Source organism: Notothenia rossii (genome assembly GCF_949606895.1).
Source record: "Notothenia rossii genome assembly, chromosome: 10".
NCBI lineage: Eukaryota > Metazoa > Chordata > Actinopteri > Perciformes > Nototheniidae > Notothenia > Notothenia rossii.
Genome location: NC_136908.1, coordinates 31,696,018 through 31,722,910, shown reverse-complemented (window position 1 = coordinate 31,722,910; position 26,893 = coordinate 31,696,018). Strand labels below are relative to the sequence as shown.

At 40.9% G+C, this 26,893-nt stretch overlaps 1 protein-coding gene across 10 annotated transcripts in view; it reads right to left on the bottom strand.

Annotated features, from left to right (window-relative positions):
- The window catches only part of LOC307023307 (semaphorin-6D-like), a 262,682-nt gene that overhangs the window by 112,649 nt on the left and 123,140 nt on the right, over window positions 1-26,893 (bottom strand). For 7 of the 10 annotated variants that reach the window (XM_079656498.1, XM_079656494.1, XM_079656502.1 and 4 more), the window contains 6 exons: window positions 20,323-20,440; window positions 18,579-18,772; window positions 12,708-12,822; window positions 9,551-9,608; window positions 7,631-7,687; window positions 6,637-6,738 (listed from right to left, as the gene is read on the bottom strand). In XM_079656498.1, coding sequence (XP_079512624.1) covers window positions 6,637-6,738; window positions 7,631-7,687; window positions 9,551-9,608; window positions 12,708-12,822; window positions 18,579-18,714 — 468 coding nt within the window. In that variant the 5' untranslated portion in view covers window positions 18,715-18,772; window positions 20,323-20,440. Of the gene's footprint in view, window positions 1-6,636; window positions 6,739-7,630; window positions 7,688-9,550; window positions 9,609-12,707; window positions 12,823-14,713; window positions 15,012-15,048; window positions 16,719-18,567; window positions 18,773-20,322; window positions 20,441-26,893 lie in introns of those variants that run through there. The other 3 variants (XM_079656495.1, XM_079656503.1, XM_079656501.1) reach the window with 3 other exon arrangements.

Sequence of the window (26,893 nt, the reverse complement as noted above, 5' to 3'; positions counted from 1 at the left end):
AAGGAATCGTTGAGCTAGCTAGCTAGCATACATTGTCACTATCTGCTAACGTTAGCTTTAGCCTTCTATTTCTAATAGTTTTTTTCATAGGCTATAAACAGAGGTGGTATAAGTATATATATATTGTACTTGAGTAAAAGTACTCAGATATTGTACTTGAGTAAAAGTAGAAGTACTCAGATCTTGTAATTGAGTAAAAGTAGAAGCACACAGATCTTGTACTAGAGTAAAAGTAGAAGTAGCCTACTCAAATCTTGTACTTCAGTAAAAGTAGAAGCACTCAGGTCTTGTACTTGAGTAAAAGTAGAAGTACTCAGATCTTGTACTTGAGTAAAAGTAGAAGTACCAGAGTGTCGGAATACTCTGTTACAGTAAAAGTCCTGCATTCAAAATGTTCCTCAAGTAAAAGTAGAAAAGTAAAGCGTCTGTAAAGCGTCTTTGAGCACCTGTAAAAGCGCTAACAAATTAAATCTATTATTATTAAAATCTATTAAAAGTATTATCATCAAAATATAGTGAAAGTAGCGACAGTAAAAGTAGTCATTGTGCAGATTGGTCCATTTCACAATAATATATATGATATGTTTTATAATGATTGATCATGAAAGTGTTCTCAAAGCTGGTAAAGGTGCAGCTAGTTTCAATGACTTTGTATACTGCAGGGTAGCTTGTGGATTTACTCCAGGTGGAACTAAAGTCTGATTTAACACTTGATTATATTTCACATCATTCATCCACATCTGAGAAGTAACTAAAGGTATTACATACATGGAGGGGAGGAAAAGTACAGCATGTACCTCTGAACTGTAGTGGAGTAGAAGAACAAAGTAGCAAAACATTGAAATACTTAAATAAAGTACAAGTATCTCAAAATTGTGCCCAAGTATAGTACTTGTTGAGTTTATGAACTTAGTTACTTTACACCATGTGGCTATAAAGATAGAAAGACTTAAGCCTTGCACAGAGGCATGAAAATACATTTTCAAAATGCTCAACAGTGCTGCCAAAATTATAAACTGACTGCTACACAATTTAAAATAAATGCTTTTCATTTCATTTCAAACCTTTATTTAGACAGATAGGTCCCTTGAGATCATCGATTTCTTTTATATATTTCTATTAGATGTGACTCTTTGGCGTTTCTGTTATTATTAACACTGCTGCTTTAGTTGTTCTGACTTCTAAAATCCTCTGTTATTCCGTGGGGTGGGGGAGCCCGGGGCTCGGATCCTTGTCACCTTTTTCATACCTGATGAGTTTGCATCCCTGTATGTTAAAAAGCCTCAATCACCTTAATTCATGTAATAAAAACATCTCAGGTCAGTAACACTCAAAGCTAAATGTGCAATACCATGTTCAGCTATGTTACTATTTATAATGTTATTGTTGTTACATCAGAAGATGTACATATTGGAATGATTTCTTAACTTACAGTAGGCTATTTTTTACAATGTCTGTTGGAAGGATTTATTAAATTACTATGAATATTGTCATTGTTGAAGGCTTTTAGAGAAGGGTGAACTATAAGCCTGAATTACATAACATTTTATACCTAAAAACATAAAAGCCACAATAAATAAATCACAATTATTCTAGTTATTTTTACCTCCCGTATTGCTTTCAACCCACCAGCTTTTATGGTGTTGTTACGTCACTAACTGTAAGCTTGTCACATACAGCCTATGGTCACTCAGAGTAACATACAGTTAATTTAGCTGCTGGAGAAGAAAGATCAGGGGGGAGGGGGGGGAGAGAGCTGTGGTTGATGGGCCATTAGTTGTGTAAATACACAGCTGAGAGCTGCCGTAAAAAAAACGGTAACAACGGACTATTTTTCTTAGCGGATGCATGTCAATTTAAATCAATACATACAACTATTTTTTAAATCAATAAAAACATTTTCTAAATCCATAAAAGCATTTCAATTAATACTGGGAGTCATGTCGTTACTTTGTTGAGAATGTGGCCGTGTAATAAGCGGGATAATTTGCAGCGACTTGTTCCTTATGGGGAAAATAGTACCCGTCATGCAGATCAGGATCCCTCCGCCACGCTTTGGGATCCTGATCTGCCAACGAGGCTCCATTAAAATATAAATATCTTTAGTGAATTACTGAGTTTAGGCACGTTAATAACGTTTTAATGAAGTTAAATACAGTATATTCATATGTGTCAGTGATTTCATGTCAATTCGGCGAACATAAACATAAATGATCGTGGCGAAGATGATGATTAAATTAGGATTAAAAATCGAGAGCCGGGCTGCATTTCCTCCTGTTCGTTTTTTTTGACTAAACAACATTATTTTGTTAAATAACAACATGGTGATGTTTTGTAAATGATTACATGTCTCTTATTTTGCACAGAGTATGATATCCGTGACATATGGATCTTAACAAAGTTCCGCTGTACATCCAGCGTACTGTATCTCACTTTATTTCACATGAGCTCCAGTGTGGAACCCCACTGCACCCCCTGGTGGATCAATGATCCATTGCAGCTGGCTTCATTATAATTACATTTATCGATCACGGGGGCGGTCTCAAGTCAAACTGGAGGTTTTCCCTTGAGCGAGGGCAGATCACGTACCAATCACGGCCCTCGCGTTTCAAACTGTCTGAAATGAATCGCTACATCTGTAATTATGGAAGACTGGCACTTATTTTGGCTAGCAGCAGTGGCTCAGTCTGTAGGGACTTGGGCTGGGAACCAATCCAGGACTTGGCATGGGAACCGAAGGGTTGAGGTTCAAGTCCAAATCGGACCAAGAAAATACATAGTGTGGAGTGGTAGCTGGTTGGTGCCAGTTCACCTCGTGTACTGCCGAGGTGCCCTTGAGCAAGGCACCGGACTCCCAACTGCTCCGGGTGCTGGACAACTAGTAGCCTCTCCACTTTGCCAACTCTCCACTACTGCATGTATATATGTTGGTGCATGTTCATGTATCTCAAGACTGTGTGCCTCCGATGCTGTATGCAGTTCCCTTTCAGATCCAGGGCCTTTCTTATTTTGTTTTATATTCTCAGCATAGCATCTTATTTAAAATGTCGGTGATAATGTCATTGTTGTGTTAGCTAAGCTGATAGCTCTCTGATGATAATTATTTGTCAGCCTGCAGCTGTTTTGATCATAACACTTTGTTCAGAAGCTACGTTAGCTGAATGGCTAATGCTTCCTCACTGAGGATCTTGAAACTGCAGCATCCTGAGTGTACGAAATAGCTCTTTAATGATTTCCTGCTCAGTACAAGCTGATTTTATTTATCAAGCAAGCAATACAACAGCATCTTTACAGTGCTTTTTATCTCGTTTTGCATCCAAATTCTTAAACAAAAGGAGAAAAGCTCCTCATATACGGCCGCATGTTTCAAAGAGCTAGGAAGCTAAACAGGGTTAGCTCCTGTCACTGTAACCCTCAGCGCTGCAGCAGCATAAAAAGGGACCACAACTGGATTGACACCTGAAATAGTGTTTTTTGTCAAGGCATGTGTGTGGTTCTGAAGAGGTATCGAGCTGTCTGAAACGTTCAATTAGAAACTGAACGAGTGAAAGGAGCACTGGCAGAATAAAAGTGTCCTCGTCCCTGAGACATGCCTCTCTGCGGGATAACTGACGCTACTGATTAAGTTATTGGATAATCAGAAGGATAGCAATAGAACAGAAACACACAAATGTGAAAACACACACACCAACATACAAACACACCCAAGGGTGTAACTTTGGTTTGAGAAGTGGGGGGGACACAAAACAGGGGGTCCTCCGCAATGAAATATTGTTCTCGATTTAATTCCATTTCCTGCCTTTCTACAAATATATTAGGGACTATGGTGTTAACTATTGCAAGAAAAATGTGTAATGTATATAATGAGTGCGTAAACTTATCTAGTATCCTATCCATTTGAACCTGTTTTATTTGTGATGACCTCACATCCTCTAGGGCAGGGATTCCCAACTTTTCCCCCGAGAGCCCCCCCAAATGACTCCTGTTGGAAGTTGCGCCCCCCCCCCCCCCCCCCACACAAACAAGGGGGGTGGGAACAGACAAGGCAACAGCGGTAATTAAAGTTTAAAAGTCTAAAAAAAGCTACAACTACTGTCACAAACTGGATGAATGTGAAGTATTTTATTAAAGGAGGATGAAAGCGTAATGAAGGAGCACTATTGGAGTGACTTTGATGGTTATTGGACTCAGGATTAATTTATTTGGATTCCTGCTGTATGAAGAAAATAAAGGACGGCGCAAGTGGAAACAATTCACATAGGGATTAAACTGTTTAAAACACATGCTCAAAGTAAGCCGGATTTTGCTGATGTGTTTATGTGGACAATGTTTTAAAAATGCGCTTATCCAGAAAAGCCTGGTTTGGACACATTGCATTCCTGTCTTTTTATGCCTTTATTAGCTCTCTCTCTAGGTCGTCCTCAGGCGAGCCCTCCATCGTCGCTTCCAGTCATCCCGGTTCTCTATACATCTGGCCAGTTCACCATCCACTGCGATGTTCCTGCGGACTCCCGCCGCTGGAAGTATAGGATTTTGGATGACTTTGTTCTTCATGATTGGCTTTACTATGCTGATTAAGGACTGGGGGTGCAGTCCTGGTTTTTAGTTCAGAGTGTCCTTCTCCTAGATGGGTTGCCTTCCATGGCTATGAGCCCCATCTGCCCTTGCTATTTTGACCATAGCTGGGGAGCAGTTTTTAGGGAATGGTGCCTTGCTCAGGGACACCTATAGTTTATTGACAAGGCTTTTAGCGACACTCATGTATTGTGTAACAATTATATGTAAAAAAAAAAAAAGTCTAAATATGATATTAGGCCTCAAATCATCTGAGGCCTGGCGCACCCCCTGCGATTTTTGGCGTCCCCCCTATAGGGGGTCCCCCAGGTTGGGAACCACTGCTGTAGGGGGGTCCGGGGGCATGCACCCCCGGGAAGATTTGTTTCTTCAAATTGAAGTTAAAGGCATCAATCTGGTGCACAAATTAAGAGATTTATGGATACAGCTCTCAACACTCATATGAAACAGAACTGTATTCCAATACTCCAAAAACCATTAGAATATGCTCACAACCAATAACATATAACTGATATACTCCTCTCTCCTATCTTTATTTTACTTAGTCTGCATTCTTTCTTTTTATGTATGCATATTTTACTAATCACTCCCCTTTTAAACTGTGTTTTTTATTTTTGTACTGACCTATAGCACACAGTGGAATGATTTATTAACTTATTTTGAACAACTACATTAAACAGATGGAAATATTTGTTTACATAGATGACCAAACCGTTTGAGACCCACTGAGATAACTTAGACTAAAGTTTACAATATAATCACTCAGCGAGTCCTTTACCTTACTGAGCTGACGTTATCTCTCTCAGTCCGACAGGAAAGAGCTCTCCCTCTCCTTATTGTTGAAACAGCTTCTAATCTCCGTTAGCTCCGAGCTAGAACCAGATGCTAACAACAACCCCCGTAACTGTGTCTCTGTGTCTCTGTGTCTCTGTCTGTCTGTCTGTCTGTCTGTCTGTCTGTCTGTCTGTCTGTCTGTCTGTATGTCTCTCTCTCTCTCTCTCTCTCTCACACAAAACGTGCTCGTGCCACACACACACAGACGATGACCGCTTGCGTAAAAAATTATAATAAACACATTTGAAAAGTGAGGGGGAGGGACAAACGGGATTTTGAAAAGTAGAAATTACGCCCATGAACACACCTATACACTCTTGTTGTTATTACATTCTTTGAAGTAAATATATAAGCTACATCTACTTTGTTTATTGTTACAAGAAAAAACAGCAACATATAAATGAATAATAATTTCAATAAAGTAATAAGAACAGTATGCATTTACTATTTCAATAGTAAAATGTACCATGAAAAAATAATTATTTAAATAGGAAGAGGAAATATTTTAGTATGTTGGTTTGCGTATGTAATTTATCCTGAATTTATTTCGGTTTAGTTTTTTTTCTCGGGAAAAGTAAAGTCTGCAGTGTATTTCCTGTTCTTCTCCGTTCAGATATCAAGACAAACCATTACAAGAGAATAGATGTGTATGGAGCTGGGGAAAGAGTCTAAGACAGGGGTGTCCAAACTTTTTTCACTGGGCCATACTTTCTGAATTTGCTGAGGGCCAAATAAAAATGGACAACCCTGGTGGAAGATGATGTGTTAGAGCAGATGTGGGGTATATATTCAGTGTGCAGCCTACCGCAGCACTGACAGTCACTCCAATCAATCAATAAATCAATGTTTATTTATAGAGCCCAATATCACAAATGTTACATTTGTCTCAGTGGTCTTCACAGCGTGTACAGAATATCAGTATGCCAATACGACACCCTCTGTCCTTAGACCCTCACATCGTACAAGGAAAGACTTTCAGAGAAAACCCACAGTTTAAAGGGTAAAATGGGAGAAACCTCAGGGAGAGCAACAGAGGAGGGATCCCTCTCCCAGGACGGACAGACGTGCAATAGATGCCGTGTGTAAATTGAAAAGATAATAAATTTACAACATAGGTAGTCCAAATGTTTGGAAATGCATGTGTCTATAATAAGAAGATGAATCAACGAGGATGTCAGCAATCTTGTGGGAGCCATCAGGGAAGTAGTATTCACTTTCACACTTCACCTTGTAGTTCCTGCAGGTGGGGTTGAAGGCGTTGGTACCGCAGGCGAAGAGCGTTTCGTCATCTCGCGGCACCAGCACTTTGACGTAGTTGTAGCACTCGTCCTAAAACCCAACAAACAAAAAAAGTGTCTTCTACTTTTATCTATAACACTTATTGATCACGACTGTCAGGGTTGAAACTAGGGCTGCACAATTATTCCACATCTTGTTGTAATTGCAATATGGTAAATATGCGTTTAATATTGTTTAGAATTCATTTTGTGGAACTGCAAAGATATCCTGGCCTAAACATCGTATTGCTACAGACTTACCTTATTTGTTTGGTAAGGAACAAAATTGCACTATGATCAATTTAATATATCTTTCAAAGCTAGTGAGAAGGGTGATTTGCAGATGAAAGGGAATCCGTGCTGCCTCTCAGATCACTAGATGCTCTAGTTTGTTCTGCTGTTCAGATATTCTGCAGTTTGTCAGCCGTCAGCTTTGATGCTGCTCTCGCCATTTTTAGGGAACGATGCTTATGTGAGTCAAAACCAGAGGAGCGGCACAGATACATCTGGGATGTATGACATCTGGTATGGGATGAAAAATGTCTTACCAGAGAGGCTAAGAAGTTTGAAACTTTTGACTAAGAAGAGACCCGGCTTCAATTACCAAATTGCGAGCGGCTACATGACGTGGTGTAATACCAGCTGCGTATCATATCATATTGCAATTGAATATCATTACATTTAATCAGAATTAGTTTTTTTTTCTAAATCGTGCGGCTTGAGATGAAACACTAGTTTGCAGAGTCTCTACTGTTCACAAATAACAAAATGTGTAAGATGATTTCATCTTCATATTTAGTATTTTCTAAACCATTCGTCCATAAATACTCAAATTAAACTGTATGCAGTATAAGAAAACCGGACATGGTAGAGGAACAGGAAGTTATGAGGTAAAAAGCCAAAAGGGGTGGAAAGAAAAGAATGGAAAAGCAGAAGAAACTCACGCTATTCTTTCCTCTGACCGTACACTTGCTGACGTCTTCAGATCGCCATGTCAGCTTCTGAAACACAGAGTACAGCACAGGTCTGAATCTGACAGGTTATGAACATATTCATTCACAGTGAGCCGACAGACAGACAATAAGAGAGTATAATTCTACTTGTGATTGTGATTTTTGATCACAAATAAAAATGAATCATGATGAGATGTTTGAGTTTCAATCAAGGTCAACATTTGGTCACTTGGAGTGGCATTCCATCTCCTTTTAGTAAGAGTCAGCTGTGTTGTTTAATAAAAGCTTGTCATCCAGTGGTAAAATACACTTTTAGGGACATTCATTATTCAAAAGAAAATGTAGAATTTGTTTGTGTCGGAGGAGAGCTATGTGGATAACTGCTCTCTGACTGTAAAGACCACAATGAGGGTGAAGGCAACAACTCCGACTTTATGACGTAAAAAAAACACCTCTATTGGCATTGGTTTGGTTTGGAGAAACCTAGTGGCAGACAATGACTTATTCTGTGAGTAACCTGATCCTGTCTCAGTTGGACCTGTTATACCTGAAACATTAAAAACATTTCTCACACAGAGAGGGAGAATGAAATGCACAAGGTGGACTTCAGCCGCGCTGCTGATGTCTGATCATTGATAAATAAAGTATTCTCACATCTCACTTCAAAGAGCTGCTGGAGGCACAATAGACAGAGAGGCCCATTACCTCAGGTGCCACCCTGTAACCTTCACTGTCTGTGATGAGGAAGAGGTTTGCAGATGAAAGGGACTCTCTGCTGCCTCCCACTTCAAAAGATGCTCTGGTTTGTTCTGCTGCTCTGGTAGTTACTGCTTTTTCTGCAAAAAATATTCTGCAGTTTGTCAGCCGCCAGCTTTGATGCTGCTCTCGCCACTTTTAGGGAGAGATGCTTACAGTATGTGAGTCAAAATCAGAGGAGCAGCACAGATACATCTGGGATGTTGGTAGATTTTAGCCACTGTGGTTGTCGAAACAAAGCTTTGTTAGTCTTTTTGTCCGCCAGAAAACATTTCTTACCAGAGAGGCTAAAAGGTTTGAAACTTCTGACTAAGAAGATACCAGGCTTCAATTACCAATTTACAAGCGGCTACATTACGGTGGTGTAATACTAGCTTCCTCCCAAACTTTAACCTCGGCTCAACTAAAGAAAGTATTTCCAGTCTGTGAGAAAGCGTCTGACACTCAGGAACTCAGACATTTAGCAGACCTAAGTCGCCAGACAGAGGTTCAGATGAGAAAAAGGCTTATGTGAAATAAGGCTGTAACAGTACACAGCGGTCATGGTTCTTTGACATCATTTATGCATCATTTTAAGCCTTAATATAAGTTAAAAAGATTAGTTGTGAAAAAATTCGCCCCCTCACAGTTGTCATGAACTTAACGATACAGACTATATTTATTTTTTTGTTAGGATAGTTCATCAACTAAATGGTATTCTTCGATATGCCAAAAGGATGAAGATGTTGACCCTGAATGGTGAGGGCAGATCATTGCGTGCATCAATCTACATACTGTGCATTCTGCATGAGGAACCATGTTGGTTTGTCATGAACGCACTGACCCTTACAGCACTGGTCATGGTGAGTTAGCATGATATATCATTTATAGCCATGCAATTCATATTCAGAATCCTTTAGTATGGCTCGGGTCTGTGTGCATCTGTTAACCTTTGAGCAGCTAACTCCACTGGCACAGATTAAAATAGGAAGCTTCTTTAACCTCTGTTTTAAAACAAAGTATCAAAAATGATATCAAGTGTTTAGTTTAGAATTGTAATTACTGTAGAGTTTCGTAAATGCATTGCTTAAATAGAAATAATCATCTGGGAAAACGTTGTTTTCTGTGGTTTAGAAAAACACAGAAATAATCGGTTTTCTTTTATAGTATACTCACCAGCTGAGGGAAAAACTCTTCTGAAGCTGTCGTCAGGTTCACTGCAAACACGTGATCCCTACAGAGGTCAGAGCACAGGTGCACTCATCAGAAGATCTGGTAGAATAAATGTTGTGCTCAGTGTGCGACTGCCTGTGTTTCCTGAGAGCTTGTTTTTGTCAAACCCAGAATTTAACCCAAGTATCAAACTGTGTCTTTTATAGGTCTAGGATCCAGATTTGATCCAGGTCTATAAAGCAAGTCATTTTCTCAATTTCCAGAATGCATTTTAACATTAAAAGGAACAAAACACTGGGAATTGTTGATCTGGAGTGACGCAAACTCAATTTCATCCCCAGCCACAGCATTATGGTTACCCTCAGAGGGTTAGGGTTAGGGTTGTATCAGCCTGTCACTCATTATTTCAGAGACGAAGAAAGGGTTTGGATAGAGCTGGTCGCAGTGTGTGAATGCAGGCTGTGTCACAGCTCCGTGATGGTGCCGATGTGCCGCAGTAAGTTGGCATGCAGGCTCTCATTTCCAGCGACGTGCGGTCAGAGGAGGCAGGGGAGGCAGAGCCTCACCTGTCATACTCCAATGTAACGAAAAACAACTAAAGAAAAACTAAATAGTAATAATAATAAAATGTCTCCACTGATCTGTGTTGTAAATGTGCTTTATGTATGATTCCAATCGCTTTTTAACACTAGAACCGCCAACGGGTAAATTTTACCCGCAGCTGTTTTTTGATTGTATGTAACTTTTGTTCAATAACATATTAAAGTCTCCCAGTCCGTGAATTTTCCTGAAAGTGTGTTATGTAGCACCCTCTGTTGTTAACAATTGTCAATATGAAGTCAGATTGAAAAAATCGCCAAAAAAGATGCCATTTATACCTATTTCCGCCAGCGGGTAATATTTACCTCATAGAAAATGCAGCGTAAACATGACGTGTTGCTATAGCAACGCCTTTCGTCTACTGCGGTTCCTTATAGATAGAGAGATATATTGAGAGAGATAGATAGATAGATATATTGATAGATGGATAGAGAGAGCGATAGACAGATAGATAGTTATAGATAGTGTAACATCTTGGAGAATACAAGATCTTGGATGACTGAGCTCACGTTGAGGACGTAATGCATGTGTGCAGGTTACGTGCCGGTTGAAGAAAGATGGAGACTCGGAATGAGAGAAGTAGTCCGCGTCGTCTATTTATGTAGACAATTATATGTTCATAGAACAGAACATTACAGATATATCGATAGAGAGAGATAGAGAGATGTGTACCTAAACAAAACAAAACACAAGTCTAACACCAAGTATTTAAAACAGCACTCTTATATTCGCGATATTTTAAACTTCATGCTATCTGCACAACCTATATCATATGAAAAGCTGAGAGTCCACAGATTATATTGGTATAAGTTTCATCCCTGTGCGATCAAAACTCACTGTTTTGTATGATAAATAAAAGAACATTGTACCTTGAAAATCTATAGCGGGTACATTTTACCCGTTGGCGGTTTTAGGTATACAGTGACCTCTGGCGGTTCTAGCTCCGCTACAACTACGGGTAGCGATGAGAAGTGAGGTAGGGACGAGCTCTGCCTCTCGTAAGCCCATAGTAATTTGCTGGAGCGCGGGCACTAATTTAACACGGGCACTTATTTTGTGAGCGCGCTCAAGCCAGTTACTGTGGGGTGAGGCACAGATGAGCTCTGCCTCACCTCAGAATGCGTCACCCCACAGAAACTGGCTGGAGCGCGGGCACTAAGCGCATGCCTGTTACCATCTCACTGTATGTCACCAATGTAATGTTTGTAGATCCCTTTATTAAATTTATCCTCACCATCCATAGTCTCTAAATAACTTATTTCACGTATATGATATTTAGGCTCGCTGGTCTCATCATACAACGGCAATGAAAAAAGCACCAGGGGAGGCAGCCATAACCTCTGCCGCACTGAAGGGGGCGCACATGAGCCCACAGGTTCTTGTTGCTACTGTTATTCTACGCAGAGACGGTAGACACAAACAACAAGCTAGACTTTTCAAATTACAGGAAGATAAGGAGGAATTTTACAAAAAAGTAATAGAGATTGTTGTCCAGAAGGATAGCATGGACTTCATCTTCAAGTCAAGGTAAGACCACAATTGTAATGAAAATGGGATCTTACTAAGAAAGAACAATCCAATATTTAGATGTTGGGTATCCTTTTGTTGAACGGTCTGTTTAAAATGAATTGAAGCATCAGACTAAAAAAGCTTTTGAAAATAGCCGAATATTTCGATTAAGGTCAAAATATAATATTTGTAAATCTGACTCTGAAAGAGTCAGTGCCTCACCAGCCATGAACCTCACCGCACGTCACTGCTCATTTCGAGCCCTCATTTAATCTTTAACCTTCCCTCTGCATCAGCTTTTTTTGGATTGGACATTTTGGTACTGTTAATATTCTTACAACCAAATCCCCGCAGTGAGTGCCGCTGCTGGAAACGGACGATATTAAGACACTTCAGTGCACTGGTCCCTTTGTTATTGATGGCCCCTAGACACGGCAGCGTGCGTTGTCGCTTGCCGGCGGGGGGGGCTGAAACTCGACCAACAACCAATCACATGAATCTCCCGCCCCAGACACACAAGCATGCGGTTTGATTGGCTAGAGCTTGTACTGGCATATGATTCGCCTCCGTCGAGGCGTCAAAAGTAGAACATTGCTCTACTTTTGCAGCGAGCACCTCGAGAGAAGCTACGCTTTGCTCCCACAATGCAGTTCGGCGAATCGTGACGTCACCCCATTCAAAGTGAATGGGCAGAAGCGTTGAAGCGGTAACGCACGCCGCCGTGTGTAGGGGCCGTGAAAGTGTACTTCTGTAAAGCGGCATAGAATAGTGTGAAAGCTAATTATTATCTTTGCAAGCTGTTATGGGTTAGGGGCTGGGCCATGGGTCTTAAGGTTGACCTTCTTTAAAACTGATCCGTCTGGCTGGTGCTGCAGAGAACGTCTCGATTACAGCTTGTGTGTGTGTGTGTGTGTGTGTGTGTGTGTGTGTGTGTGTGTGTGTGTGTGTGTGTGTGTGTGTGTGTGTGTGTGTGTGTGCGTGCGTGCGTGCGTGCGTGCGTGCGTGCGTGCGTGCGTGCGTGCGTGCGTGCGTGCGTGTGTGTGTGTGTGACCTGGCAGCGATGTACAGCATGTGGTTGATGCGCAGCAGCCTCTGAAAGTCCAGACCCAGACGCAGGGTGTCGTTGTCCTGAAGCAGACCCTGGAAGCCTGGAAACTGGTACGCCTCTGCAGACAGAGATCAGTGTGAATCCCCAACAGACAGAAGAGGTCTTTGAGGACAGCAGAACCATGTTGCTGGTACAATCTGAGCCTTAGTAATGTCAGAGAATTGTAGGACTATGTTCTGATGTTTAGTGCTACAGCTTCCATCAGGGCTGCTAAAACAGGAAGCTACAAGCTATCCTGTAGAATCATTTGTTTTCTTGCCAAGCTGAAATGTACCAAAATTATTTGTGCTACTGTTTTTTCTACATAATGTATAAGTAATTATTTAAAAATATGAAGCATACAACTGCTGAAAGAGAATATTGGTGAAGGACTGGACGTTACGACTTGAAATGTTCTTAACCTGTTGAACCCCATCCCTGTTTTTCAGGTCTCAGGCTCGAAAATGACATTTCCAGAACAAATGACCATAACTACACTTCTAAAAGGGGAACATTAATGATCTTTTTCTCAAAGTAATGATAAACCTGTGAGTTGGATGTAGAAAAGTCAGAATCAATATAGATGTTTTTTATTTTAAAGAAAATTCAGATTGAACATAGTAAAAAACTGTACATTTTAGTGTCCGTCCAAAGATTCTTTTTTACTGAAAGTGAAAACCACCCTTGAATAATGGGATGGTAGACTACAATCTTTAGGAATCCAAAGTACAACATATAATAAGTACCCTGTATCAAGATTGATGCAAAACAAGTGACATTTGACCTCTTTAGAGAGGTTTAGCAAAAACAACTCCACCTCTGAGGTGATTTGGGTGAAAATGTACGTTGTTGCCGTTTCTCTGGAACCGATTGGTCGATTTTGGTGATCGACATCTCTTTTTAACCGTTAGAGCCAATAGAATCGAAAGGGAATTTTCACATACACACCAACATCAACAAAAAAAGGTGGGGGCTTCGTACATGCAGTTTTGGCCAGAGCGAACCTATCTCTCGCTCTGACATCTGAAAACGGAACAGTCGGTTAATTGCTTATGGATTATCAGAAATCATTTAAAAGGGAGAAAGACATATTGGATTAACCTTCAGCAACGTTTTAATCATTTTAATGCCATTGAAGAACACGTTTGACCAGACAACGACAAAGGTAAGCTATTTTGCCGTTTTAGCTACCTAGCGCCACGTGTTTTGATGTCTGTTTTTGTTTATAAAGTCGCGAGTTCTTATCATGGAGTGATAATGTAGGTACCGATCGATTCTGTGTCTCCTCACGATACTAATCGATGGGTTGGACGTGCAACTACGATAAATAATAAGGGTGTTATGAGTGAGTTTCTGTGCAGTAATGCTTTAGCATCTTTTTGCTCGTGGCTAATTTAGAGGCTCAGCGCTAGCTTTGTGTTTTTTTTTGAAGAAACAAAAAAAAGATCAGTTAGCTGAGTTTCTTCCCGTTACATGGATATAAAACATTCATAGTTTATTAAATATTAAGAAGTTTTTTCCCGCCCGGGGGCGGGGGGATGGGGTTCAACAGGTTGGACACATGTCATGCTTTTCCGGTTATTACCCGTCCCCTTGTGTGTTATCAAGGTTTTTATGCATGTAAACGGTCTGCAGATTCAAAACCCTCAAAGTACACCCTGTAGCGAGTAAAACTCTAACACAGAAAATACCTCCCCAAAACGCCTCGTTGATGAAACGTCATTGTCCATTGTTTACTTCCTGGGTGCTGTGTCGTAGAAGCACCCAGTAGCCACACCCAGAGCTATGGGCGCACCCTCTGCCAGCCTAGCATATATACTGTTGGAATCTCAGGTTCAGTTCAAAACTGTATCCAGTCAGTGGTTGACATTCCTTTTTAATACTGTTCCTTCAGATGTTCGAGCCGGTATTTTACTGTGTGCGCGGCATTTCACGGAGCATAGCTTCACAAAACATGGAGCGATTCATACCGGATATGTACAGCGTAGGGCACTGAAGGACGATGCTGTTCCTACTTTGTTTGGACCAGCGGGAGATTCGGGTACACAACCTGTAAGTATTCATTGTTGTTTGTGTATTTATTATGTTTAAAACAAACAAGGTATATCTACCACGACTTTGTAAATGGGTAAACGTTTTTCTGGCTGCTAAGCCATTGACACAGTGCTAACAGCGCTAACTAAGTTGCTAGCGTTTCCATATATCAACTCCAATGTCAGCAGATGCCTTACATGTATCTCATAGCAGGAGAATGTTTGCATTCACACACAACATACTCATAGACAGTATACTCCGGGTGATTTACCGTACGGTCAGTACATTATAGTTGGCGTTGTCACTGCCCGATCTGCAGCTCTGCCCGATCTGCAGCTCTGCCCGATCTGCAGTGCGCATGTGCGAGGTGGTCCGCCATATTGGACAACTCCGGACGGCAACCCAAGAAGGACACTTGACACAGTGAGAAATGGATTTAACTTCTGTTAGACAGCCATATGCCATACATTTTTGCATACATTCACAGTAAATATTTATTTAGTATGATAGCTTTCTAACAGAAGTTAAATCCATTTCTCACTTATTCTGACAATTAGGGATGCACCGAATATTCGGCCGCCGAAAATTATCGGCCGAAAATGGTTAAAAAGGCCGTTTCGGCTTTTGGCCGAAAGGGTTCTAGCACCGAAAAAATATCACCGAATGTCAGAGAACAGGGTTACGTTGGTAAGCTAACGTGTTGTTGTGATGACGTAATCAAAACGCGGCGACAAGCACGGCGCGCGACCATGCTCGCGGCTGGCTCACAGCCAACATGTCTGCCGCTTGGAGATATTTAAAGATATCAGAGAAAGAGGCGCAGATTGCGATTTGTAAAACGTGTTCAGCTGACATTTCTCGAGGGGGTGTAACTGCAAAGACTTTCACCACTTCAGGATTACTCCACCACTTGAAATCAAAACACCCGGACAAATATGCGGAGTAAGATCAAATCACAAGCACTGACAGCGAGAGACTGTTCAGCGCTGCCTCTCATGTGCTTGATGAGAAGAGGAACAGACTTATGGCTGATAAAGCAGAGAAGCTACTGTTCATTAAAAATAACCTCCCACTTTTCCTTAATAAGTAGACCAGGCTGGCTTATCATAAGCTTATCTAGTTCTACATGTCTACTCTATACCCACTTTCCTGAACAATTTTCATTGTGAGTTATAATTCACCATCTCAGGTTATCATTAGGGGGAAATGACAGCAGCACAGTGTTCAATATATTGTACTTTCGGTATCTAAATGATACAATGTTGTTTACATTGCTCATGAGGACAGACCACCTTATTTAGGGATTCTTGAAATTGTAATTTAATTTGTAATTGATTGTGGATTTTGTATCCAGTTTTCACTTTATGTATCTTTATACAATGTTTACTACTTTGCTTATGAGGACAGACAGCCTTATTTACAGATTCTTGAAATTCAATTGTAATTTCATTTGTAAATAGTTACATTCATGTGGATGTATCCAGTTTGCACATTTGTATGCATGCACTTATAGGTGCATTTGTTGTTGTTGAAGGCCTGGCTGTTACAGTCTTTATTTACACTATTTTGTTGTAGGCCTACTGGCCTATATGTTTATGCAGTTTTAAAGCACCTTGGCTTTGTTCTGAATGCACTTTGTTGTAGTTATCCTACAGAGAAAAATAAAATACACTTGACTTGGAATTAATGTACTGTATGCATTCAAAAGTGCTGAATAAATGTTTTATGGACCCATAATAGTGATTATTATTTAAGTTAAGTTTTGCCATAATCATGTATTTTTCCATAATCAGGCAGCTGAACAACATTGGTAAAAAATGTATACATTATATATATATATATTTCTATTAATCATTTTCGGCCTTTCGGCATTCGGTTTTCGGCCAACTGTTTCCTATTTTCGGTATCGGTTTCGGCCAAGAATTTCCCATTCGGTGCACCCCTACTGACAATGTACTTAACCCCAAATAAAAGAACCCAATGAAAAGAGTTGTTAAATAATATTGAAGTCACGTTGTAATAACAATAACTCATCTCTCTTTATTTTTCAGCTTTGCCAAAAGCCACTGTGTCAAGTGCCCTTCTTGCGTTGCCGTCCAGAGTTGTCCAATATGGCGGACCACCTCGCACATGCGCACTGCAGATCGGGCAGAGCTGCAGATCGGGCAGTGACAGGCGTTCCTGGCGTGTGAGCTACTGTTCATAGCGTGTATGCTACATAGCTAAACAAGAAGGCTACCTAGAGCTAGACATGCAAGGGAAAACATTGTTTTCATGCCAGCTACAATGAATGACCGAACGTAGCAGACTACCTGTATAAGATTGCAATTGTAAACATGTTCTTGCTAGCCTAGACTAGCTGTTGTTCATAGTAGGTTGGCATATTACACTGAATAACTTGCAAACGTAGGTTAGCATATTAGCTGGCAAGCTAACTGTGCTGATTAGATAGATAGATTAGATAGATACACACTCCTACCACAACTACTACTAACGAATCTAAAACAACTAAGTTTCTCTAATATTTTGTGATTTGCATTTGATTTCGTCCTGCCAGATCAGGAAACTCCTGGCGTATCTGGTGGACAACACGCACACACGGGATGACCACTCTGATGCCTCGTCCTAAAAAGCCCAGGCAGCAGCTTGCAAAGCTGCGATAGGCAAGATGCCGAAAACACCTATAAAGGGAGGAATGGATGATTTACACATGTTCATTTTGTACATTTATAAAAATAAAGTTTGATGGAAATACTTAGTAGCCTTTCTTCCCTGAATAATTTGCTCCTATAACATATCATTCATATAAAGCAAACCATGATTTGATTTTTTATCAAACAGTAGTAGTTTATTACAGGTAAAAATAACGAACTCTTCTATAACAACAGTTGTAGGTACGGTTCGGTTAGTTAGCGTATCAAATATACGGCTGTGCCGACGCCTGATGTTCCGCTCAGAGCGAGCCAGAAAAAGCACTGTTAGACATGGGCGGAGCCTCTCTGGTGGTTGACTAATCAGAACAGAGTGGCCGAGCTGACCAATCAGAGCACACTGGGCTCACAGGGAGGGGGGGGGAAGAGCTCCAACGAGCCGTTTAGGACAGAGAGTGAATACACATACTTTACAGAGATGCTGTATGCGAAACCAATGTGAGTTTGGAAAATTGTACAGTATTTTTTTATTTTACTATACCTCAACAATGGAATTATGATCAGTGGAAATGGCCATGACATGTGACCTTTAAAAGGACGTCTCTCAATTAAAGATCTCCTATTATGCTATTATTAGGCATATATTATGGGTATCAGATATATACAAATATATAAAAAACATCTATGATGTGTTTTGCTCAAAATACCAAACAGATCATGCATTTTAGACATCCCTCATATCCCTCTGTTTCAGCCCTGTTAGAGAATGGCTGATTCTCTGCTGGCCCCGCCCCCTTTTGAGCACCATGCAGGCACACTGAGTTCTGTGACGAGCAGGCTGTCTACTCAGGTGCAGCTAAATGCTGCCGTGATTAAAGCCATATCATGCTCCAAACCAAGGATTATTTCTGAAACAGTATGGAGCTCAAATGCTTTTTCTCTCACGAGTTTACCACAAGGTGAGTTTTTTTCTTTTCTGCTTTTTTACACATACTCTCTCCAGTACAGCTTAGCTCTCAGTGTTAGCGATGCTTGCTAATGTAAACACAGACCATATTACTTCCGGAGCACGTCGTGCATTGTTTCTAATAGCAAGGTTTCTGACCATTACAGCATTAACATTTCTGTGACCCACATACAGTCCACTCACGTGCCGAGCCGACCACACTTATTGGCTCCAGGTCTTTGGGGAAGTGCGCGCTAGAGGCGGACTCAGACAGGAAACAGGTAGCAAGGATAAGCAGCAGCGACGGTCGCCACGGTGAAAACCAGCTGGGCGAAGCCATTTTTTAGGAGAGTAAAAGGGGATGTGTGATGATGTCAGCAGGTCATGGTGTGTGTCGTCTGAGAAGAAACAGAGAGATAAGGGTTAGAGACAAGAAAAAGCCAGCCAAAGTGTGTGTGTTTTAGAGAGAACTAGAAAATGCATTTCCTGTTGAAAATACGTACGAATGCCGTAAGCGGTGTCAATTTTTTTTAGTATACCTTCACTTCTAAAAGGGGTAAATTAATGATATTTTTTCTCAAAGCAATGATATAACTTTGAGTTTGATGTAGAACAGACAGAATCAATTTAGATGTTTTTATTTTAAAGTAAATTCAGATTGAACATAGTAAAAACATTTAAATTATAGTTTCCGTCCAAACAAAACCCATTACTTATAGTGAAAACCACCCTTGAATGATGGGATAGCACAAAAAAAGCGTTAGGAATCCAAACTATAACATATAATAAGTACCCTGTATCAAGATTGATGCAAAACAAGTGAAATTTGATCTTTTTAGAGAGATTTAGAAAAAAAAAACACCTCTGGGGTCATTTGGGTGTATTTGCCATATCTCTGGAACCCATTGGTCGATTTTGGTGATTGACACCTATTTTGGACCGTTAGAGCCAATAGAATCAAGAGGGGGTTCCTAAATTCATCTAAACATTACCATTGGTGAATGAGAGTGATGCTCAGCCAGCATGCCCAAACCCGGAAGCTCTCATACACTCTATATGAAATACACTCTGTTTATTGACATAAATGTTATGATGGATTATCAGTAATCATTTCAAAGTGACACAGAGACATTGGATTAACCTTCAGCAGCGTTTATATGCGTTTTATTGCCATTGAACACAACTTTTGATCAGAAAACCTCAAAGGTAAGACGTATTAACCATTTTTATCTAAATCAGAGGCTTGCTAATACCCTTGTGTTTTGTTTAGCAAAAAATGGTTAATATTGTCTTTTAGATGAGTTTCTTCCCGTTAAGTGAGTATGACACATTAATAGATTTTTAAATGTTAAGAAGCACTGAGACACAGTTTTGTGAATATTGTTGTGTTGTCGGGCTTAACAGGTTAAAGAAAAGTTTAAAAAGGTATAAACAACAAACTGTATCGCCTCAATGTTCTGAAATAGCTGAATAATGTAATAGTTGAATGGCTTCTGTAGCTGAAAGTAGGCCGAAGGATTAGATATCAAATGTACATAATTGTATACTGTAAGTACAAGTAGTAGTAGTAGTAGTAGTAGTAGTAGTAGTTGTAGTTGTAGTCAGCGGTCACTAAATGCCGCTGAACCACATTAATAAACAATGAACCACGACACTCTGGAGAAAAGTATAAGGGTTGAGAAGTAGTTATTTAATCTAATCTGGTTTCGTATAATTAAAGGTAACACGATCATCGACCCAACGCAGTCCTTCATTGTTGTTGTTGTGAGCGGCGTTGGGGAGAAAATCAGCAACGTAAACGATGATGTCATGACGCAGCAGGGAACTCCTTGCATAAGTTACCTTGACATTTTGAGTTTTTTACACTCTACACTTACGCAACAATACAAGAGAAAATATTTGAAATAATTATTCATACTGTAATATCTCAAAACATATACATGCTTACCCTGATGACTCTTCAGTGGTGGACAGGTGCCTCCAGCAGTCAGGGGACAGGAAGCGCTCAATGCATTCCAAGACGTAAACAGGAAGTCAGGAGGAAGGGGGGACCCCGTTTAGACGTCCTGCAACAACACAAAGAACCAAAAGAAAGTTTGATCAGGACAAATGAAACAAGTGTTTTCAGATATTAAAGCAGTGCTGGTACTGAGGGACATGCAATCAAAGGGAAATGCCATATAACGGGATCAGTTTTTAATCCATATACATTATGTTTGTATGTTTGCAGATTGGTATATTAGAGAGTTTTCTAATTTATTCTGTATATTTCATAGTGTTTTTTATTTACTGAATATGTCATTTTTACTGAGAACATATATATATTGCTTTTTAATGTTTATCTTTATTATATTTGTATTTTATTTTAAAGACAATTTGTAATACTTGTAGATTGACTCTCAAAATGCTACTATGAAAAAACTAGGCAGTGAGGGGATTAACCTGTTAAACCCTGAGCCTGTTTTTCAGGTTTCAGGCTCGAAAATGACATTCCCAGAACAAATGACTATATCTTCACTTCTAAAAGGATTAGAGTTGGATGTAGAGAAGTCAGAATCAATATAGATGTTTTTATTTTAAAGTAAATTCAGATTGAACATAGTAAAAAGATTTAAATTATAGTTTCCGTCCAAAGAAAACCCATGACTTATAGTGAACACCACTTTTGAATGATGGGATAGTAGACTAAAAGCTTTAGGAATCCAAACTATAACATATAATAAGTACCCTGTATCAAGATTGATGCAAAACAAGTGAAATTGGACCTTTTTAGAGAGGTTTAGAAAAAAAAAACACCTCTGGGGCCATTTTGGTGTGTTAAGTACTTTGTAATAGCACCCTTACTCCATGTTTAATGGTAATGGTAAGCACGGAGCGCTCTATGTCTAATGTTTATTACACAACACAGCCAAGCTTGTTCATGTCCCAGAATAAAAGGAAGAGAGAAGAAAGATGACTACGCATACTTTATTGCTTAACAGGTTATGGGCCCAGGCAAAGTTGGACTCATGTTAGTTTTCCGGAAGAGGTTTAAGTATTTTAAGTATTACACTGAACTTCTACAAACTATGTGGACCAATAAGTAAAGAAGTGGCGGAAGAGGTTACACGTTACGTATTATGTGAGAACCCATAATGCTAACATGCTAGTTTAGCAAGCTAATCTCCGTGCTAACAAGATGGCAAACAGAGCAACTGAAGTTTTCGCGCCACAGCTCTTGTTCGATGGAACCGACGATAAGTATGACCTTTGGGAGACAAGATTCTTAGGCTGCCTAAATATCCTGAAATTAAAATAAACTATTCTCCATGAACCCACTAGAAATAGTCCTGAACAGCTAGCAGAAGACAGGGAAAAGAATGCTAATAACTATGCTAATTAGACTGATAGATGATAAAAGCCTATCACTGATAAGACACGATGCCGCTGATGATGGCAGGAAGGCTCTAAGAATATCGAAAGAACATTATTCTGGAAAAAGTAAACCACGGATAATAAACCTCTACTCGTCGTTGACCAAGCTGCACATGAAAGACAGTGAAAGTGTTACCGACTACCTTATATCAGGGGCGCCGGAAGCAGGGGGGCCAAGGGGCCATTGGCCCCCCCACTTTTATGGATCAATTCAAAAATATACGTGTATTTGTGTAAAAAAACATTTTTCCGGGGTTCGAGTTTTTTGTTTGATTTTAAATAAGCAAAGTCTTGGTTTTCAGAATATGAAACTTTTATTTCCAAAAACAAACGATAAATACAGTTTTGAAGCTTGTAAAGGGAAGAAGACAGGCACCTCGCTCTCACTCGGCTCCCCCTCAGCGCAGCAGCAGCAGCAGCTCCCCTCCCCCTCCCTCTCACTGAAATTATTAATGTAAACCGTATAGTAATCTAGATAACACGGCACGGTCCGTGACAGTTTCATCTGATTTCAAATAAACAAAGTCTTGGCTTTCAGAATATTAAACTTGTTTCGGCAAATCCAGATGATAAATACAACTTTGAAAGCTTGTAACGGCATAATTACAAGAGGAGAACGGAGTAATTTAACGTCACAGGGCATAACAACAGCCGGTGTTTCTCGTCTGTGTGTTTAACACAGACACACTTGCGAGTTTACCCCAGACAAGTAATCCAAACGAAAATATTTTCCCTCCATAGCTACTCTGGTTATTTGCCCCGCTAATAATCAATCAGATCGATGGATTCCAGAGAAGAGGAAACTTTGAACGTCTTTTTCTCAAAATTATGACTCGGTGACAATCATTATATAATGTGACATTTTGCTTAATATTTGGAGTACAACAACAATCCTGATATCATTAGAAAGCTAGGAATCTCCTCTTTCCAACAGTGTATACAACTCAAAATGTGTCTTTGGGTCAATGCGAGCAGTTCAAATATTGCACTAGGTAAAATAAAGCAGGCAAACATAACAGGAAGAATATGTACATTTTAATCCAATCAAAGAGGACTTTGTCACACCATTCAAATGTATCAAGTAGCCTATATTACAACCAATAAAAAAGCTGAGATTTGTTTATTTGTTACGTTGTTCTGTGTGTGGCAGCCGTTAAACTAGAAAGATAAACTTAGCTCGCAAACATGTCAGAAGAACCAGCGCATAAGAAAATGAAATACAGTCAAACTAAACTTAAATTCAACCACTTCAATGTCACATCCCTGACATCCACCACAACTCCGGAGCCTGGACCTTCAACTATAGAACCAGCGCAGCCAGATAAACCCAAAAGCAGCAGCTCTGCGGCCGCAGAGACTGTCAAAACCGCAGGCCTCGTTGAACCGAAACAGGCTGGTTCCGACTGCGTGGAGGCTTGTTGTCGCGACATCGAGACGGGTAAAGCTGCACAGCTAATTGTTGATAAAAAGGAGACCGCTAGATCGTTTGGACAAAGAGAAAGGTACTTTAATGCAGAATGGTACAAAAACCGAGAGTGGCTAATTCTTTGTAAAACCACTAAACGGGCCTTCTGTGAAATTTGCAGATTTGCTGCTGTCAAACGGCTGGTAACTTTCTCAAAATGTGGAGATGACAGTTTTGTAAATACCGGATGTAATAACTGGAAAAAGTGCCCAAGCCTCCTGGACAGCCACGAAAAGTCCAATGTTCACAGAGAGTGTGTTCAAAAAAAGTGTGCTTTCTTCAGTCAAACACCAGTCAACATCCAGCTTGTCCAACAGGAGCGTATTGAGCAGGAAAAAAGAAGAGATGGGATGATGGAGCAGCTGCGCTGTCTGCAGTTTCTAACCCGACAGGGCCTAGCAATCAGGGGGCATGAGGATAAGGAGAGCAATTTCAAAAGGCTAGTAGAACTCGTAGCTGATACAAACCCCACTCTGAGAAGCTTCATGCTCACCGGGAAATATGCATCACACGAGACAATCAATGAACTCATAAACCAAATGTATCGGGAATCTCTCACCACTTTATTAACAGAAATTAAAAACAATGCAGAACATTATGCAGTTATTGTGGATGAAACTCGCGATTGCTCCGGGCATGAACAATTGTCTCTGACTGTACGATGGGTATCAGCTGATTATGTTGTCCATGAAGACTTCATAGGAATGTATGACTGTCCTAAGACTGACGCATTATCAATAACGCTTACTATTAAGGACATGTTACTGAGATGCGGCCTGGACATTGGTGACATGAGAGGACAAACCTACGATGGCGCATCTGTTCTACAGGGACAAATGTCAGGTGTGGCCAAACGTTTTAAAGACATCAATCCCAAAGCAATCTCAATGCATTGCACTAATCACAGCTTAAACCTCATACTCCAGGAAGCTGCTTCAAAGTGCAACATGGTACGTGGTGCCTTCAGTTTAGTTCACGACATACATGAGGTCATCAACAACTCACCAAAACGACTTGCCATCTTTAATACCATTAGGGATGCTGCAGCTGCTGCCTCTCCTACTGTCAGTGGCCTCACACCGCTCTGCCCCACTCGCTGGACAGCCAGAGGCAGTGCAATAAAATCCCTGCTTGCGAATTATGAAGCCGTCTACGACACGTTGGATGAAATAATCCGAATGGGGGGGAACACAGAAGCAAGCAAGAAGGCACCAGGGCTGCAGGCATTGATGACTCAATTTAGTGTGTTCTTCGGATTGAAAGTGTGTCTTACACTGTTTTTCTTCTGCGGAAGAGGTGGCTCGGGTGCTCCAGTCCAAAGACCTCTCAGCAGAGACAGTTAAGTCAGCAGTGCAGATGCTCCAGACACACTACACAAACCTGAGGTCCACAGAGGCATTCCACAGCATCTTTGAAGAGGCCCAAAGAACGAACATGAGCGACCTGGTCCAGGCCCCGGCTCTTCCTCCAAGGCGGCGCGCTCCACGCCGTTATGATGATGGGGATGCGTCTCATCAGTGGGAAAATCCAGAGGACTACTTCAGGAGCCAGTTTTTTGAGGTAGTTGACCTGCTCACTTCTGAGCTGACTCGCAGGTTTAACCAACCCACTCTGCAGCTGCTGATGAGTATGGAGCAGGTACTCCTCACAGCAGTAAACAGTCCCCCTGGTTTCGGCAGCATCAACATCCCCCAAAATCTGGTCGACATGTACACAGGTGATATTGACATGGAACGGCTGTCCACCCAGTTGTCACTGTTTCCAGCAGTTTTGCAGGCACACAACAGTAGTTCCGCCGCTGAAAGACCCATCATGCAGGTGACAAAGGTGTCCACAATCACCGACATGCTGGCGGCACAGGGACGAGGCACGCAATCCCTCTTCAGTGAAGTGGATAAACTTCTACGGCTGTATTTGACTGTGCCAATGTCAAATGCAACAGCTGAGCGGAGCTTCTCCAGCCTCCGTCGGTTGAAGACGTTCCTCCGTTCAACAATGTCCGAGCGCCGCTTAAATCACCTTCTCTTCCTCCACATCCACAAAGATTTGACCGACGGCCTGGACCTCAAAAAAGTGCTCCGGAGCTTCTGCTTTGCCAGTGAGCGAAGGGAGGTTTACTTCGGCAAAATCTAGGAAAATTGTGTAGATTTAGCCACGTGGAAATGTTCTTTAGCTTTAGCCTAATGTCGGACATTTGTTTGAAGGGTGCTCCGCCTCCACCCTCACCTGTGATTGGACATTTGAGTCATGTGATTTTGATTACATGACATCACAGCTTGTGTTAGGTGTTATTAACCAATAGTTTCATTGGAAGACCTATTTTATTATACAGTTAATATTACGCCCCAGCCAGGCCAGTTCGAGTGGCTCTTCGTCCTTTTCGTAACTGTATTACAACTATTGTTCATCGGTTGAATAAATAATTTATGTCAATTTCTTGAATTTCTTTAAATAAGTTTCATGAATTGCATTACCTCCTGTAGCCAGAGAGGCGGAGTGATTACCACTCCGCCCTGGCGGAGGCACTGGCGGACTGATTACCACTGTAGATTTAGCATTTCTTTCACATACACACACACACACTTTTTGGCCCCCCCACTTCTGAAATGAATCCGGCGCCGCTGCCTTATATGGGTGGAGAACCTTATCACGGCTTTGAGGGAAACAGGTGAGACCATGAGCGACGGACTCATAATCGCCATGATAATAGGAGGACTACCAGACACCTTTAAGCCACTGGCTGTTCATGTAACGCAGAATGAAGATAACGTTAGATTCATAGACTTTAAAAGCAGACTGCGTGTATACGAAGAGGCAGAAACATTTAAGATAAAAGAAACCACAGATAACGTGATGAAAACTAATGTTAAACAAGGCAGAGGCCCCGGCAAGATGTCTGCTAACAATAGAAAAGAAGAATATACTAACGTTATATGCTACAAATGTGGAATAAGAGGGCATGAGGCAAGAACATGTTACAGAAAAGTGTGGTGTGGTTACTGCAAAAATAACACACACAAAGAATCCCTGTGCAAAACAAAAGGGGAACAAGATGGTGTCAGAAAAGTGACAGAGGACGAAAACAGCGAACAAGACTAATTCCTCAAGTCAAAGCACATAAAGAGCGGGAGACCTCCAGACAACGTAGAGATGAGAGGCGTCATGGTGGACGGTAGGGCTGCACGATTTTGTCCAAAAATATGACAAATATTGCGATCGCGATTCGATTTGCGATATTTGTTTTTAAGCGACCCAACGGAAGTTTATTGTAAAATGCGGCCATATCTCCGGCTAGGAAAGTTGCATCCACGTGCTCCCGTCTCTAGCACCCCCGCAGCCCGAGCTACAAGTGAAAGAACTAAACTTACATGAAACTTGATATCCTGGCTAAACATCAGTCAGGTTTCAGAAAGAAACATAGCACCATCACTGCGACAATGAAAGTGGTGAATGACATTACGAGTATCTTAGATAATAAGCAGAGTTGTACAGCCTTATTTATTTACCTGTCCAAAGCGTTTGACACCGTCGATCATCGCATCTTGAAGCAGAGGCTACTCAGTATTGGCATATCCAGCCATGCAGTGGGGTGGTTTGTGAACTACCTCTCTGAAAGGTCCCTATGTGTTCACTTTGATGG